Source organism: Marmota flaviventris, chromosome 13 (genome assembly GCF_047511675.1).
Source record: "Marmota flaviventris isolate mMarFla1 chromosome 13, mMarFla1.hap1, whole genome shotgun sequence".
Lineage (NCBI taxonomy): Eukaryota > Metazoa > Chordata > Mammalia > Rodentia > Sciuridae > Marmota > Marmota flaviventris.
Window position 1 is genome coordinate 54,153,369 of NC_092510.1, and position 13,653 is coordinate 54,167,021.

The 13,653-nt window shown below is 41.7% G+C and overlaps 1 protein-coding gene across 1 annotated transcript in view; it reads right to left on the minus strand.

Moving 5' to 3' along the window:
• Positions 1 to 13,653, minus strand: part of Slc24a2 (solute carrier family 24 member 2) — a 208,259-nt gene that overhangs the window by 18,794 nt on the left and 175,812 nt on the right. The window contains exon 5 of the mRNA XM_071600394.1: positions 118 to 261. Coding sequence (XP_071456495.1) covers positions 118 to 261 — 144 coding nt within the window. The remainder of the gene's footprint in view (positions 1 to 117; positions 262 to 13,653) is intronic.

Here is a 13,653-nt window from a genome sequence, read left to right on the forward strand (position 1 = left end):
TCTGCACATTTCTTGTCTAGAGAAATGTCAGGTCTATGTAAGAATTCACATTTATCTGCATCACCTCTCCTCTTCCTTATGACCAGGGACTTTTTTTAAAAAAAATACTTTACTCACAGGTTTGCGAACGTCAGGTAAGGTAATCCAAAGTGGAAACACTATGGGGAAGACGATCAGGAAGGTGACCTGCTTGCGGGTTTCGGAAGGCCAGGCAAGGCTCAGGGGCTGGTCGTCGTCCTCCTCAGCTGTCTCTGTGGTCTGCTGTAGAAGGAGATATAAAATGTAAGCAACAACGAGGACAGTGACACAGGCCACAGAAAGACGTCCACAGTGAGGGAGGGAAGTTCCAGACCTCATTAGGACTTTTCCTGAGCTGCCCCAGCTGCTTCATACACATACTTTTTGTGTTTGTAAGAGAACCCTGTGTGCCAATCTGAGTCCTAGGAACAAACAGTAAATCACTCAACCAGGAGCATTTAAGAACTTTTTTTTTCTCCTCAAACATTCCTCAGCTTCTCACTTTTGTCAACTGATTATTCAACATGGGCTACAGCTTCAGTTCAGGAACTTTTTTATGAGAAATATTTGCAGAGCAACAGACCAACAACCTCTATCTCTCATTTCCCATCTCCTTGAGGGCTATTCCAGGGGATTCTGAATCCTTGGAAGGAAAAACACTGATAAAAATTAAAACTCCTTTTTTTTTCCTTGTGCTAATTTTTGGCAGACACATGAAAGTCACTGAAGAAACAGTTCAGTAATAACACTGAGGGGGTTCAACTCCCTCCTGCTGGCCCAGGATTGCTTAAACTCAGTGATTCTTGTGTGTGTTAACCTGCTTAATCACCTGTTGAATTCTAAATGATTTCACTTGCAGCCAAAGGCTTATTGTGCAGATACATGCCTCCTGCCCCAGAGAAATAGAGGGTAGAAGTCAAGCAAGCCGTTGGGCCTGCACAGGGCCTCAGAGCCAGGCAGTAAAGGTCCCACTCTGATTTGGGAGCACAGCCAGTGTTTGACTTGTCAGCCAGCAGCCACTGCAGTCAGCAGCTTCCGCAGTCCCAGAGCTGGAAGAGATGAAAGGCAGATCCGCCCGGCAGGATGACCATTAGCCTGTCAGATGGGCCCCAGAGCCTCCAAAACAGCACTGCAGACACCATCCATCACTCCCTTCCCCGCTTGTTTAAAAATGAAAGTGCAGCAGTAGGACCAAGCATTAGATCTAAAAATATCAGCAGGAACTTTTCCACTGAGGCTTCCTTTTGAGACCAGAGAAACAGCCTGCACAGGCTTCACAGAGCCCCTGCCCTCTGTGGCCTCGCTTCCAGCATCACAAAATATCCAAGCAGTAGTAGTGACCCTACAGCATTTGTGGCCCTAAGGGGGTGGCAGGTGGGGCAGGCTCCAGCCAGATGGCTTAGGACTCAACTAGAGGTCAGGGCTGGGTGGGAGGTCCGGTTTGTGGTATGAGAGGTTACATTTATTTATTTGTCAAATGCCAGGGAGTCCCAAAGGCTTCAGAGTGATTTACACAATCACCCCCATTTCATCTCTCTCTGGACGTTAAAATTAATAATAATAATAATGATAATAAAGGAATCTGAAGCCCTGATGAAAAAGAGTTCTTCTGCTTTGGTGTGTGACCTTGGCTGTGGGTTAAAGATTCTGCAAACTGCAAATATGAAAATGTTATGGGGATTAGGTAAACAAGTTGAATTGGAACAGTGTGCATTTTGGTCACCTGATCCTCATTAACACACTTCAGACCCTCTATCCTTTTGCTAATGCAATTCACTACTGGTCCATTCACTGTTGTCTTTACTCCATTCAAGGACTTCCCATCCCTGATGGAATTTTTGGGGTGCTGGCTCTTGACCCTATTTCTTGTAATCTCCATTCTCTCGGAGGAGATGTAGCAGGTAGGTGAAATCCTTCAAGGCATCAACTTGCTACAAGAATAATCTGGGTGTCACAGGACTAATGAGGGTTTAGGATAGGAGACCAGTGGGTTTTAACTGGTCCCATGTAGATATGATCTTTCTGGCTTAACCCAAATAAATGACCTTCCCCTTTTCCCTGGTAGATGCCCCAGAAATGAGCATGGGAAAATACAGGTATGCATCCTTCCTAATAAGTGCCCTGTCTGGTTTTACTCCAGCAGAGGATTGGCTGCCCTAAAGACCCATCAAGCTGATCTGATGAGTTCATCAAGCTCCTCCCCCTTCCTGGGTGGCCTCCCTCTCCCCATCCTGTCCCCACTGCCATCCACAATCTAGCAACTTCTCTTTAAACTCCAGGCTAACCTTTTTTTTTTTTTTTTTTTTTTTGAGAAAATACAAAAGCAACTCTTTATGACTCATATCATTTTAATGACACCAACAGATGGTGACATTTCATCAATAACCCTTCTGCTTATAACCTACGGATTAGCTTCTTTCTCCATCTGCCAAAGTCACCAGGCAGGCAGTGCCACTAGCAAATAGTAGAAAATAATTGTCTGTTTAGATGCATAAGCTCTAAACACACTACTGTCCAATGCAAACAATTAGCTATATTGTACGGTTTCCAAAAACTGCATTTGAGGTGGCTATCGCTAGGGCAGAAATGAACTAGAAGAGACTGTGCCTCAGGCCATGCAAACAGCTTTCTGTGAGCCTCTTGGGGACCAAGACCTGCTTCAGGGAGGTGCAGACGCCTAGAATCCCATGGTGGACTGAGGAGGTATCCCTGGAGCAAGGCTGTGAGCACCCTTTAGGAGACATTGTCTTCATCTTCTTGCCAAATGAAACCTCACTCTGGCTCCATGGGTGACAGCTTGCAAGCTGGCTGGAGAAGTAGAAGAAAAACACTAAGTTTGGGGCCTGTTTTGCTTTGCCCAGCCTGCGATGCCAGCATGGTCTTGGTCTCAGCCCTTGGTGGAGGAGTCCACTGAGGTTTCATCAGTGATTTTCTGGCTTTTCCCAGAGTTCTAGCCTGTGGGCTTTGACCTTGTGATGACCCAGTCTTACTTCCTTTAGCTTTGGCAGAGTGTCCCCCAAAACAAAACAAAGCAAACTGGAGAGGGATACCACTGCAATCCAGAAGAAATTCAAGTGACTTTTGATATAAGGGATTAAAATAGTTTGATATCTGCTGGGATCTCTGCAGAAGCTCTAGAATTATGCAAAATCAGAGCCAGTGATGACGGCTATCCGGCCTTGTAACCTCTGATATGGAAAATCTGAGATGAAACCACATGGCCTTTTATTCCCACGTGGTGGGTGTTGTGCTGTTGTCAGGTCTTATAGCATGATGGGAAGAGCAGGTGGTAGAGAGTCAGGAATCCTGTTTCTGCTCAGGCTGTGGTTTCTTGGGCAGTTATTGACATCACCTGTCAGCTTTCACTAAACGAATTTAGGTGCAAAGCAGTGTGCCAAATTCTAGGAGTCTTGCTTTTAAGGAGTCTTGCATTTAGAAGGGGGAGAAAAAAAATATAACCCCCAAGAATTTATTACTGATAAGTACAGGGTTGCTGGCAGGAAATGAGGCAGTATACTTTGGATTGTTCTCCAATATTTATTTCTGTCTGCTATGAATTGAATTGTGTCCCCCATTCAAATTCATGTGTTGAAACCCTAACCTCCAGTACCTCAGAACTGTATTTGAAGATAAGGTCTTAAGAGGTGGCTAAATTTAAATGAGGCTGTAGACCAGATGTCTTTATAAGAAGAGGAGATTAGGACACACAGAGACATCTGGGGGTATGTATACATGAGGAAAGGCCACATGAAGAGGAGGACACAGCAAGAAAACCAGCATCTGCAAGCCAAGAAGAGAGCTTCAGAGGAAACATGTCCTCCCAGCAACTTGACCTTGGACTTCCAGCCTCCTGATTGTGAGAAAATGAAACTGTGTTGTTGAAACTATTTAGTCTGTGGTATTCTGTTATGGCCGCCATGAGCAATCAAATCTACTGCCCTTCTGCTTGGTAAGCAGAAAGTCCACCTCTACTGAGGCCCGGAAGACAGACTTTGCTTCTCAGCCTTCCCAGGTGAAGCTGTGGATATGTGATTAAGTTCTGGCCAATGGATGTAATCAGTATCCTCCATAACTTCCTTTAAAGGATCAGTTCTGTCCTTACTTCCTCCTTTTTGTTAGCTGGAATGGGGACATTTTGGCCAGTGAATGAGCAACCATCTTGGACCATGAGGTGGAGGCAAGAGGATCACAAGTTCAAAGCCAGCCTCAGCAACTTAGTGAGGTCCTAAGCTACTTAGTAAGACTCTGTTTCAAAATGAAGAATAAAAAGGGCTGGCTCAGTGGTTAAGCACCCCTGGGGGTTCAATTCCTGGTTAAAAAAAAAAGCCATAGTCCTGAAAATTGACTTCAGAGAGACAGTAAACTATTTATTTAAGCCCCTGTCATTTTGAGGGTTAGGATAAGGTCACATTGGAACCTTATCCTAACTGATCCAGTATTCTTTTTGTGAGGATTCAAGGGAAAAGTCTCTCATTTCTCAGCATGAGGAAAAGTCATGCTTCATTTGAGAAGCATTAAAAAATCTTAGAGATACTGTTCATTAGGCAACTGAGTCTATTCTTTCTTTGCTTTGTCCACTGGGGAGTTCAGAACAAATGTGCAACCCCCTCAACAGTCATAGTATTGGAATCTGTGCCCCTTTACTCCAGTTTCCCAATTTTTCTTTCGTCTTCATCCTTTGCTGTATTTTCTCAAAACTATTCACTTTCCCCTTTTTCATCAGATGTTGCTTTACATGCAGCCTTGAATTGTTGTGGTGTGGCAGACTTAAGTAAATAATAAAACTATTTAGTGATTTAATAAACATTTTGTTAGTCCTAAAGGTTGAAGTCTGGAGGTGTGGCATCAGAACACCTATAGAAGATGGAATAGTTCTTGGTGTCAGTCAGAATCTTCTGTGAGGTCTCTAGAGCGATAAATTTGTTTTATTTGTATTTGTCTAGTGAACAGGAGGGGCCTGGGTGGCCTAGGATCATGAGCATCTATTATCCACCTTCTTTACCTGTGCATCTCATGCTCTGGTGTGGATGGCTTGCCCCAGAATAGGCCTCAGGTCTCCAGTGGAGGGGTCTGGACTGGATTCATTAGTTCAGAGTTTGCCTCTAAAGCCAGAAAACTACTTCTAGGAAGCAACTCCATTTCTCGTTTTTTTTTTTTTTTTTTTGTCTCCTTAAGATTCCAGTGGGAGGGTGAGCCCACTTTAATGTGATCTTTCTATCAGATAATTCAAATGAAAATTCAGGAAATGTCTGAAAACAGGCTACGTTCCAGATTCAATTTTAGGATGGGTGATCATATATCATTCCCTGTTCACAGGGCACAGCCTCAGAGATCACTTGGACCTGCTGAGCCCAGCCTGACTGGGGTTTGATTTGGATCAGAATTGAAGTTTTTGACTTTTCTGTACCCCCATGGACAGGAAGGACCCTGGCTCATTGAGATTGCAGATCCCATTTGATGGATGAAGACCGTGGGAAGAAGGATGTGGGAAGAAGGTCACAGTGCCAGGCCAGACCTGTGTGGCTCCAAACTCCCATTTCTTTCTTATTCCAAACTGGTTCTTTTCCTTAGCCCTAAAAAATCGGTATGCATGTGCTTTATGCTCAATTATATCAGGCTTCCCAGGTTTATTTTGCAATAAACTTGACCTATTTTTTTTAAAGTTAGTTAGAGTAAACACTAAGCAATGAATTGACATTTTTTTTTTTTGAACCTCAAACTAATTTCTGGTGGTTTTGGGGGCCCACATTTCTATAAAAACCTGTTAGGAAACACATGAACATTGCATTTATTCCATTTCCTCAGCATCATGTAGGATCCACAGCAGCATTGAAGTGACACAAAGGGCAGATTTGGGGTTATGGATAGGAGGAGCTGTGATGATGCCCTCTTTCTTCCTGCAGCTCTTTGAGTGATATCTCTGAGGTGCACATTTAAAAATGTAATACAGGTGTGGCTGATAAGACACCAGGGAATAGCAGGCTTTCAAATATAGGTTAAGAAGAAAGACTGATTCTTTTACATTTGTGCCCAAGACAAAAATGCAGAGCTTTCGTCCAGGTTGCTGCAGGAGGAGTTGGCAACGAAGCACACTAATGGCTGGAGTGAGGGCTTGAGATTTTATGTGCATTTCATTGTTCGATGTGACCCTGGATTCCCATAACTGTGGATAATTCTGTACTGGCTACTTCTAAAATGGATATCTTGTGGCCATTGTAGAAGATGGATTAAGGCCTTTACAATAATAAACTTTCCTGGGGAAAACTTGAGCAAGAGCTGAAATAGGAGAAGGGTGGTTATTTTCAGACTCCAGAGTTCAGTGCTTGAAGGCCAATAAAGCCTCATGGGAAGAATGTGCTTAATAAAACATCTTCTTTAAACATGGGGTATCTGCTTCTCCTTTCCCTTCCCTCCTCTCTTTCATTATGGAAACATTAAAAATCCTCTGACAAAGCACATTTCATTTCTTCAATTAGGTTTCTGTGGGAACTGGTCCAAAGGCTTGTGTGCCTGTACAGAGGGTGGGAAGAGAGGCTCCTAGGGAGAGAAGAAATCTTGACAATGCCTTATCTAATGAAGGGACAGTTGGATAAGGGATCAGCAAAGATGACCCACTTTTCATATGGTTTCCTAGTAGATAGGAAGTCAGACACAAGGTTGTCTTAAATATGAATCCTGTTCCAGAGTGTTCTTCTGTAACACTGTTGTTATACAGTTAAAAGAGATAATTTACAGAAGATACTTAGAATAGGATTTGACACATAGTAAAAACTCAAACAAAATTGGTTATTATTATTAAGGACAAATATTCAGGAAAACAATTTCTTTAAAGACATCTATGAGAAAAAAATCTGACTAGGTAAACTGTAATGACATTTCCAGCAATAAAATTCTATAATTCAATTATTTGACATAAACACGGAAACCGCAATGATTTTCTTCCTCTATTTGTCCACTCATCCAATATTTATTGAGCATTTTTGACTGTACTGATATCCACAATCTAATTTCTTTTCCTCTTAGGTAACATGAATAAATTGAAGGCCTTTGTAAGTAAGATGAAAAGGAAAATTCCACAGCCCCAAGGAGAAAATACTATTTTATTCTAGTAGGTAGGCTTTCAGTAGACTTTCTATCAGAAACAAAGCTTCTAAACAGATGGTAAGACTCATAATATTGTGACACCTTGAATCTGTGTTTTGGGCAGAACTAAAAACAGTAGTAGAGTTGGGATTCTCAACGGTAAAATTACCAAAAAATGCTCAGTCATACTTAACAACAACTTAAATCAACAGTTAAGTCAACAACTATCTGGCAAGTAAAAGTTGCCTTCTAGGAAACATTTCATAGACTCCCCTCCATTTTGTAAGCTTCAAACACAGCATGCTTTGGAACAAAGGAAATGCCTGCAAACTCCCATCCTAGAATACTGGCTGGCTCAGGGACAGTAAGTTGTTCTCATCTCTATTTCCCCCTATATGTATTGGCCAATTAATGGGGTAAATGTATAAATGGCCTTATGTCATTTTTATGTCATTCATTATATTCAACAAACTTCAGAAATGGAACATTATGCTTGAAATCATATTACTGAAAAAAACTGACTCATAAACATATTCACTACTGGGTCATGGATCATTCTGGTCACATAGGCTGAAGACCTGAATTTAAAATCTCTTAAGTGAGATGTAGAAAATGAATTTTTGGGACAAAATTTGTTCTTGAACTTGCCAGACCAGGTGTGCTATGAGTCCCTTTTAAAGCAAATTCAGAGTTCTGGGATGGTTTTTCTAAAGACCACAAGTCTAGGATAAAGCTTCTTTTGCGTTTCCAATGTGGAAAGACAGTGAAAACAGGAGAGTCCTGAAGAAGAAAAACTGTCTGATCAGATGATGAAAAACCAGGGAGCCATATTTGGAAAACTTCAGTTATTTAATGCTAAGATTTGAGTCCTTACTAACAAAAGACTGAGAGTTATGTTTGAAGCTCTCCCACCCAGGATGGCATGGAATGCCTAAGGAAGTAATTAAGGTTAAATGAAATACTGAACCCAAAGGGTTAGTTTCCTTTAAGAAGAGATGGAGTGCTTGTTCTCTCTCATTCTCTCTCTCTCTCTCTTCCTCTTTGCTTCTGTATCTCCTCCCCTCCTCCCAGCCATGAGAAGACATAGTAGGAAGGTGGTTATCTGCAGCAGGAAGAGACCAAGTCTGCTAGGACTTGATCTTGAACTTATAACCCCAGAACTGTGAGGGAACAAGTTTCTGTTGTTTAAATTATTCAGTCCATGGTATTTTGTTATGGTGGTCTGAATAGACTAATACAATAACCATATAGATATTGACCCTTTTTAAAAAAATCTCATTTTTGAGTATAAATATGACTTTGAGATAAATAATTGTGTCTACTTTGTATGATTCATTTTTAATGAATTTTAAGCCTTGCTTTGTGATGTAGGAAAATCTATTTTTGTTCTTAGTTTCTCAGTGTCTTTACATTCAAAGTTTTCTATCAACATCCTTCATTCTCTGCATTCTCATCTTCTATGTTCCTATCTCTAATCCACAAAATAAGTCAAAAAGAGATAAGTCAAAAAACATCTCTTTTTGGAAGGGAGCTCCATCTGAGACATTTGTCTTGCCTTCTGTGTGGATACACTGAATCAACAGAGCTAACATTTAAGTAGAGAACAGATTTTTTTTTTTAAGTGACAAATTTTTGCCTGTCTGATGGTAGGAAATAACTCACTCCCCTTATAATACCATCATATGGTTTGTTTTACATATAGATAGAAAAATTCTAGTATCAAGAATTTAGCACATTAAATACAAAATGAGGTCTCACTGAGCAATGCCAACCTGAAAACAACTTAATCTTCTTGTACAAGGTTTTGAACTGAAACCAAGCCTTCAAAATATTTTTCTGTGAGTGATGAAACTGCCTGAGCCTAAGCTCTCCAAGAAGCCAAGAAAGCATTTCATAATAATGCAAAATGGCGCCCGGAGAGTCTGGCAGAAGGCAATTACTTTCCTTCACTTTGTATTTGGCCTAAATGATTCTGGGGTTTCTTCCTAAATTGCTATTGTAAATTGGTTTTTGTGTAGTTTTCATGGGCTTTGTAAATCTTGCTGATACAATTCATAAAATATTTGTTAACATAAAAGCTAACTGGATAATTATAAAAACAATCCCCAAATCATTTTTATCCTCTTATTATCAGTCAGATTAGAATGCTCTAAGAAATAGTGGCATTAATGTTAGTATTTTTTTCCAGGGTGGTAATGAAGTTTTTTTTTTCCTTTTTAATAAGTAGTCAGCCCTTAATGTATCTTATGTGAATGATAAATAGACATTCTTCAGAATCTGCAGAAAGCACAATGACAAATGATATCATTAACAGCAGAAATTCGAGAGTCTCGTAGTTTACTTTTTTTTTTTGGTACTGAAGATTTAACCCAAAGTTCTTAACCACTGAGCCACATCCCCAGCTCTTTTTATTTTTTTTATTTTGAGACTGGGTCTCGCTATATTGCAGAGGCTGGCTTTGAATTTGCAATTCCTCCTTCCTCTGCACTGCCTCAGCCTCCCCAGTCATTGGGATTACAGGTGTGCCACCACACCAGCTATGCCTGAACATTTTTATCAGCATCATGAGGCTTCATGAAAGCAGATCTTAAAACACTACTGAGTTTAGGAAAAGACAACACTAGGGAGAAATAAATCAGAGCTGTGTCCCAACAGAAGGAACAAGGGCTTAACACTGCAGGTGATATTTGAAATGTAAAGTGAGAAAATAACAGCAACAACAAAGCTTGCATTTTACACATCCTCTACCTTTGTCTCTTTCTCTATCCACCTGCCTGCCATCCGTCCACCCATCTATCCAGGAAAGTGATTTCTTATATAAATCTGTTTGCCCACTAGTGCATCTTGGGCAACTCTTAACCAGCAGGGACAATTTTGATTTTTCTGAGGAGAGAGAGAGAGCTTAGAGGTGAAATGAAATAAAAGCAGCAACACATAAAAAGCTTTCTCATGATGCATGAAAATGTAGGACACAATTTTAAAAAGTAAGCTCTTCAGAATTCAGAAACGAAGAACTTTGCAAGGCACTTCCCTCCCACACCTCATTGTGAGCGGTATCTGAAGGGCTTTGAAGTGTTGCAGCAGTGGGGATCCTGATGTGGCCCGGGAGACCGCCCCATGGCATATGTGGGCCAAGAGCCATCACCTGTCTGTTGTCTAGATAGGCAAAATTAAAATGTAAGAAAATGCTGGGTTCTGGGGGGAGAGCATATTTCTTTGAAGTGTCTTTTCAAACCTGGCTAAGTTCTCAACTTTGAAAATTTGGGAAGGTTGGTAATTTCTCTGTGCCGGAGTCAACACATTATGCCTACAGTTTGGGAGAAGATAATTAGCACGTTTAAAAAGTCAAACTGTTTTTTAGTTCCACAGAATATATAAATGGAGGAACCTCCCTCCTGCACGGGGGCTTGGTCCTCTGTGAGAGAATATTCTTAAAACGCTCTTCATTGCCCATGTAAAGTCTGTACTAGAAAAACCTTTCAGAGATGAGGCGTCAATGTGAAATGAGTTCACTTGTAAATAGGGTTTTAAAACACTAGGTTAATTAACGAGTTGGGATAAACTCTCAGGAGAATACCAGCAATGAGCTTGTGGTGTATGGGACTCATCATTTCCATTAATAGAGTCGAGATACACACCTCATTCATCATGTAGCTCGATAAAAATACAACTTGGAAATAAATAAAACTAACAGAACACATAGGCACTGAATCACTTCTGTGGCGCTGTGCTTCAGGTGGCCTGAATGTTTCTGATGCACATCTTTTTTCCAACTCGGGAGTCCTGGCCCTAATTCAGCCCACCACACAGTCTCTGCCTTGAAACCTCAGCATTGTCTAAAGCTTTCTTTTCTTGTCGACTACTGTGACCAATTTATTACCAGATCTTCTCAATTCTGACTCAGAAATAGCTCTCAAATCTGCCCTTGCCACTCACTCTACCACCAATACTTTGTCTAAAGCCCTGTCCTCTGGGCTACTTAATAGCCATTTAAAAAAGATTTTCCTAAGTACCGCTAATAATAGAAAACACCTACACCGTGCTTACTATGTATGAAGAACTGTTCTAGGAGCAATTGATTCTCACAAGAGTGCTACCATAGATGCTGTTATGTCTATTTCACAGAGAAAAAATAGAGCACTGAGAGATTAGGTAACTTGTGCAAAGTCATACAGCTGGTCAGGAGAAGAACTAGTATTTGAACTCAAATGGTGTGTCTCCAGAGTCTCTGCTCCAATGATTAATTGTTTTATTTTAACTCATTATTATTATTTTTTTTATTGTCATTACTCTTTTGGAGAAGGCAACACAGTTATCTGGTTCAAAATTCAAAGCCACAGAGGGCATATATTGAGAAGCCTCTCACTTAAGTTCCCTGTGGCACAGGTCCCTGCTCTGAAGGTATTGCATGATTAGTTTTTTCAATAGCACCCCAAGCAAATGCCTATATGCTAGTTCCCTCCTTTTTTACGGTATGCAAACATAGTATATACTCTCCTATAGTCTAGAATACAATTTGGCTTGTTGCCCTTTTCACTTAACAACATGTATTGAAGATCATTCCAAATCAGTATATGAAGAGTTTCCCCATTTCTTCATTTTTTTCCCTCTCTTTCTTTAAAGACTGCAGATGGTCTATATTAGGAATGGACAGCTTTTTCTATAAAGGGCCAGACAGTAAATATTTCAGGCTTTGAGTTCCATATGGTCTCTGTCACATATGCTGCTGTTGCTTTCCTTCTTAAAAAGACATTTTAAAAAACATAAAACCCACTCACGGGTCATACAAAGACAGGCTACGGGCCAGGTTCTCACCTTGCCAGGTTTTTACCTTGCCTCCCTGTACGCATTTGTTTTCTGGCCTGGCTCCTTCTTGACCATTCTAAGACAGCAAACTTCCTATAAAACATCTGAGGCTGCCACTGCACTGTGTGAGCCCTTCACAGCTCCCCTATTCTGGTCCCCAGAGTCTGCTAGCTCTGCCTGACTGTTCTCTGACGTCATCACTCCCCATCTCCTCCCTCCCTTTCTTCCATCCTCTCCAGCTGCATGAATTTTTCTGTTCCTTAAACTAGCCATATCCATTTCTGCCCTTGAGGGTACTGCTCTTCTGGATAGCTCCTTTCTGAGGTGCAGTCTCAGTTTGGATGCCCTGTACTCAGAGAGGCCTCCCCTGCCCACCAGGGATGGCTCCCCATCCCCCACCACTTTGTTTTTTCCACAGTCCACTGTACAGCATTACAGATTACAGCATCTGTAATCATACTGGTTTATCTTTACAGTCCTGTTTCCTCTAGGACATAGGGACACCCCACTGCCCAGTACGTTGACTGATTCAGATAAACAAACAGAATTTTCTGATCAGGTGAATGGAGTTTTTATACCTTCCTGAGCTAGGGTCAATTTCTTCTTTGTTAGCTCTGAGAGCACTTTGTACAGATCTTCAGGATCCCACCCGGCTGTAAATAGTTACTGATCACAAATACTTACTGGTTGATTTATATATATCTTGAATGTCAAACATCATGCATATCTACAAAACCTTTTCAATAGCTACAACAAACTCCTTCAGGTAAGGGCCACCTTGAATGGGGTTTAAATGGCAAGCATCAACACATATGGTACTACTTAGCATCTATCCCTGGGCTAAGTGCTTTCTCACATGATCTCATTTAGCCCTTATAGTAACCTCGATGAGGAAAATAGAGCTCAATGAGGTTTGTAAGTTACCCCTGGCAGATTTGGAATTCACCACCAAGCCCTCTTGCAGCCAGCCATGGTGGGATGGCTCTTTGAAGTTCTGTTTGCTCTAGAGGTCTGAGGGCACCAGCATGTTGCACAGACCTGCCCTGTGTCCCTGCACTGGGACCTGGGGGCCTAGCTCTGCTCAGGGAGGAGTCAACTGAGACTCTCTCCCTCCCCTGCAGCAAGGTCCTCTCTTGTAGGGGCACAGATGTCCCTCTGCCAGCCAGATGGAGAGGCATGGTGACGAGGCTGCCCTCTGCACACCTGGGACTGTGCCAGCCCCAAGGGCAGCCAGATGTCCTTGGGGCCTGCCTCCTGCTGCCACATGCTGCTTATCCATGTGGACATAAGCTGCTCTGCCAGCTCACTCTTGGGCTAATGTGGAGGGACTACAGGGGCTCTGGGCAGGAGGGCCAGGTGACTAGAAGGCAGGGGAGACAAGGGCAGAAGGAGCAGTGGTCTCTTTGTTCTTTCCTTTAAAGGAAGAAATTTTTCTCACAAATCCTATCAGGGAATGAGAATAGTAGACAATAATCAACATGATTTTTCCTCAGAAGTATGGACTCCTTTTATAGCAGAGCACTTCCCAACATAAAGGAGAAAACAGTGTTGGAATATTTTGGCAGTGATCTGGTTCTATTTGTGAGCAACTTTTCCACTCCTTGGGAAAATTCTGTCAAGAGAGTGGGTTTCAAATGTTAGGCTAATGCTACTCAAAGCATGGTCCTAGGACAGCAGCTTGACTTTACTGGGCAGTATAGAAATCTAACAAGTGCCACTCTGATTCTGCCTATTTTTGGTGCAACT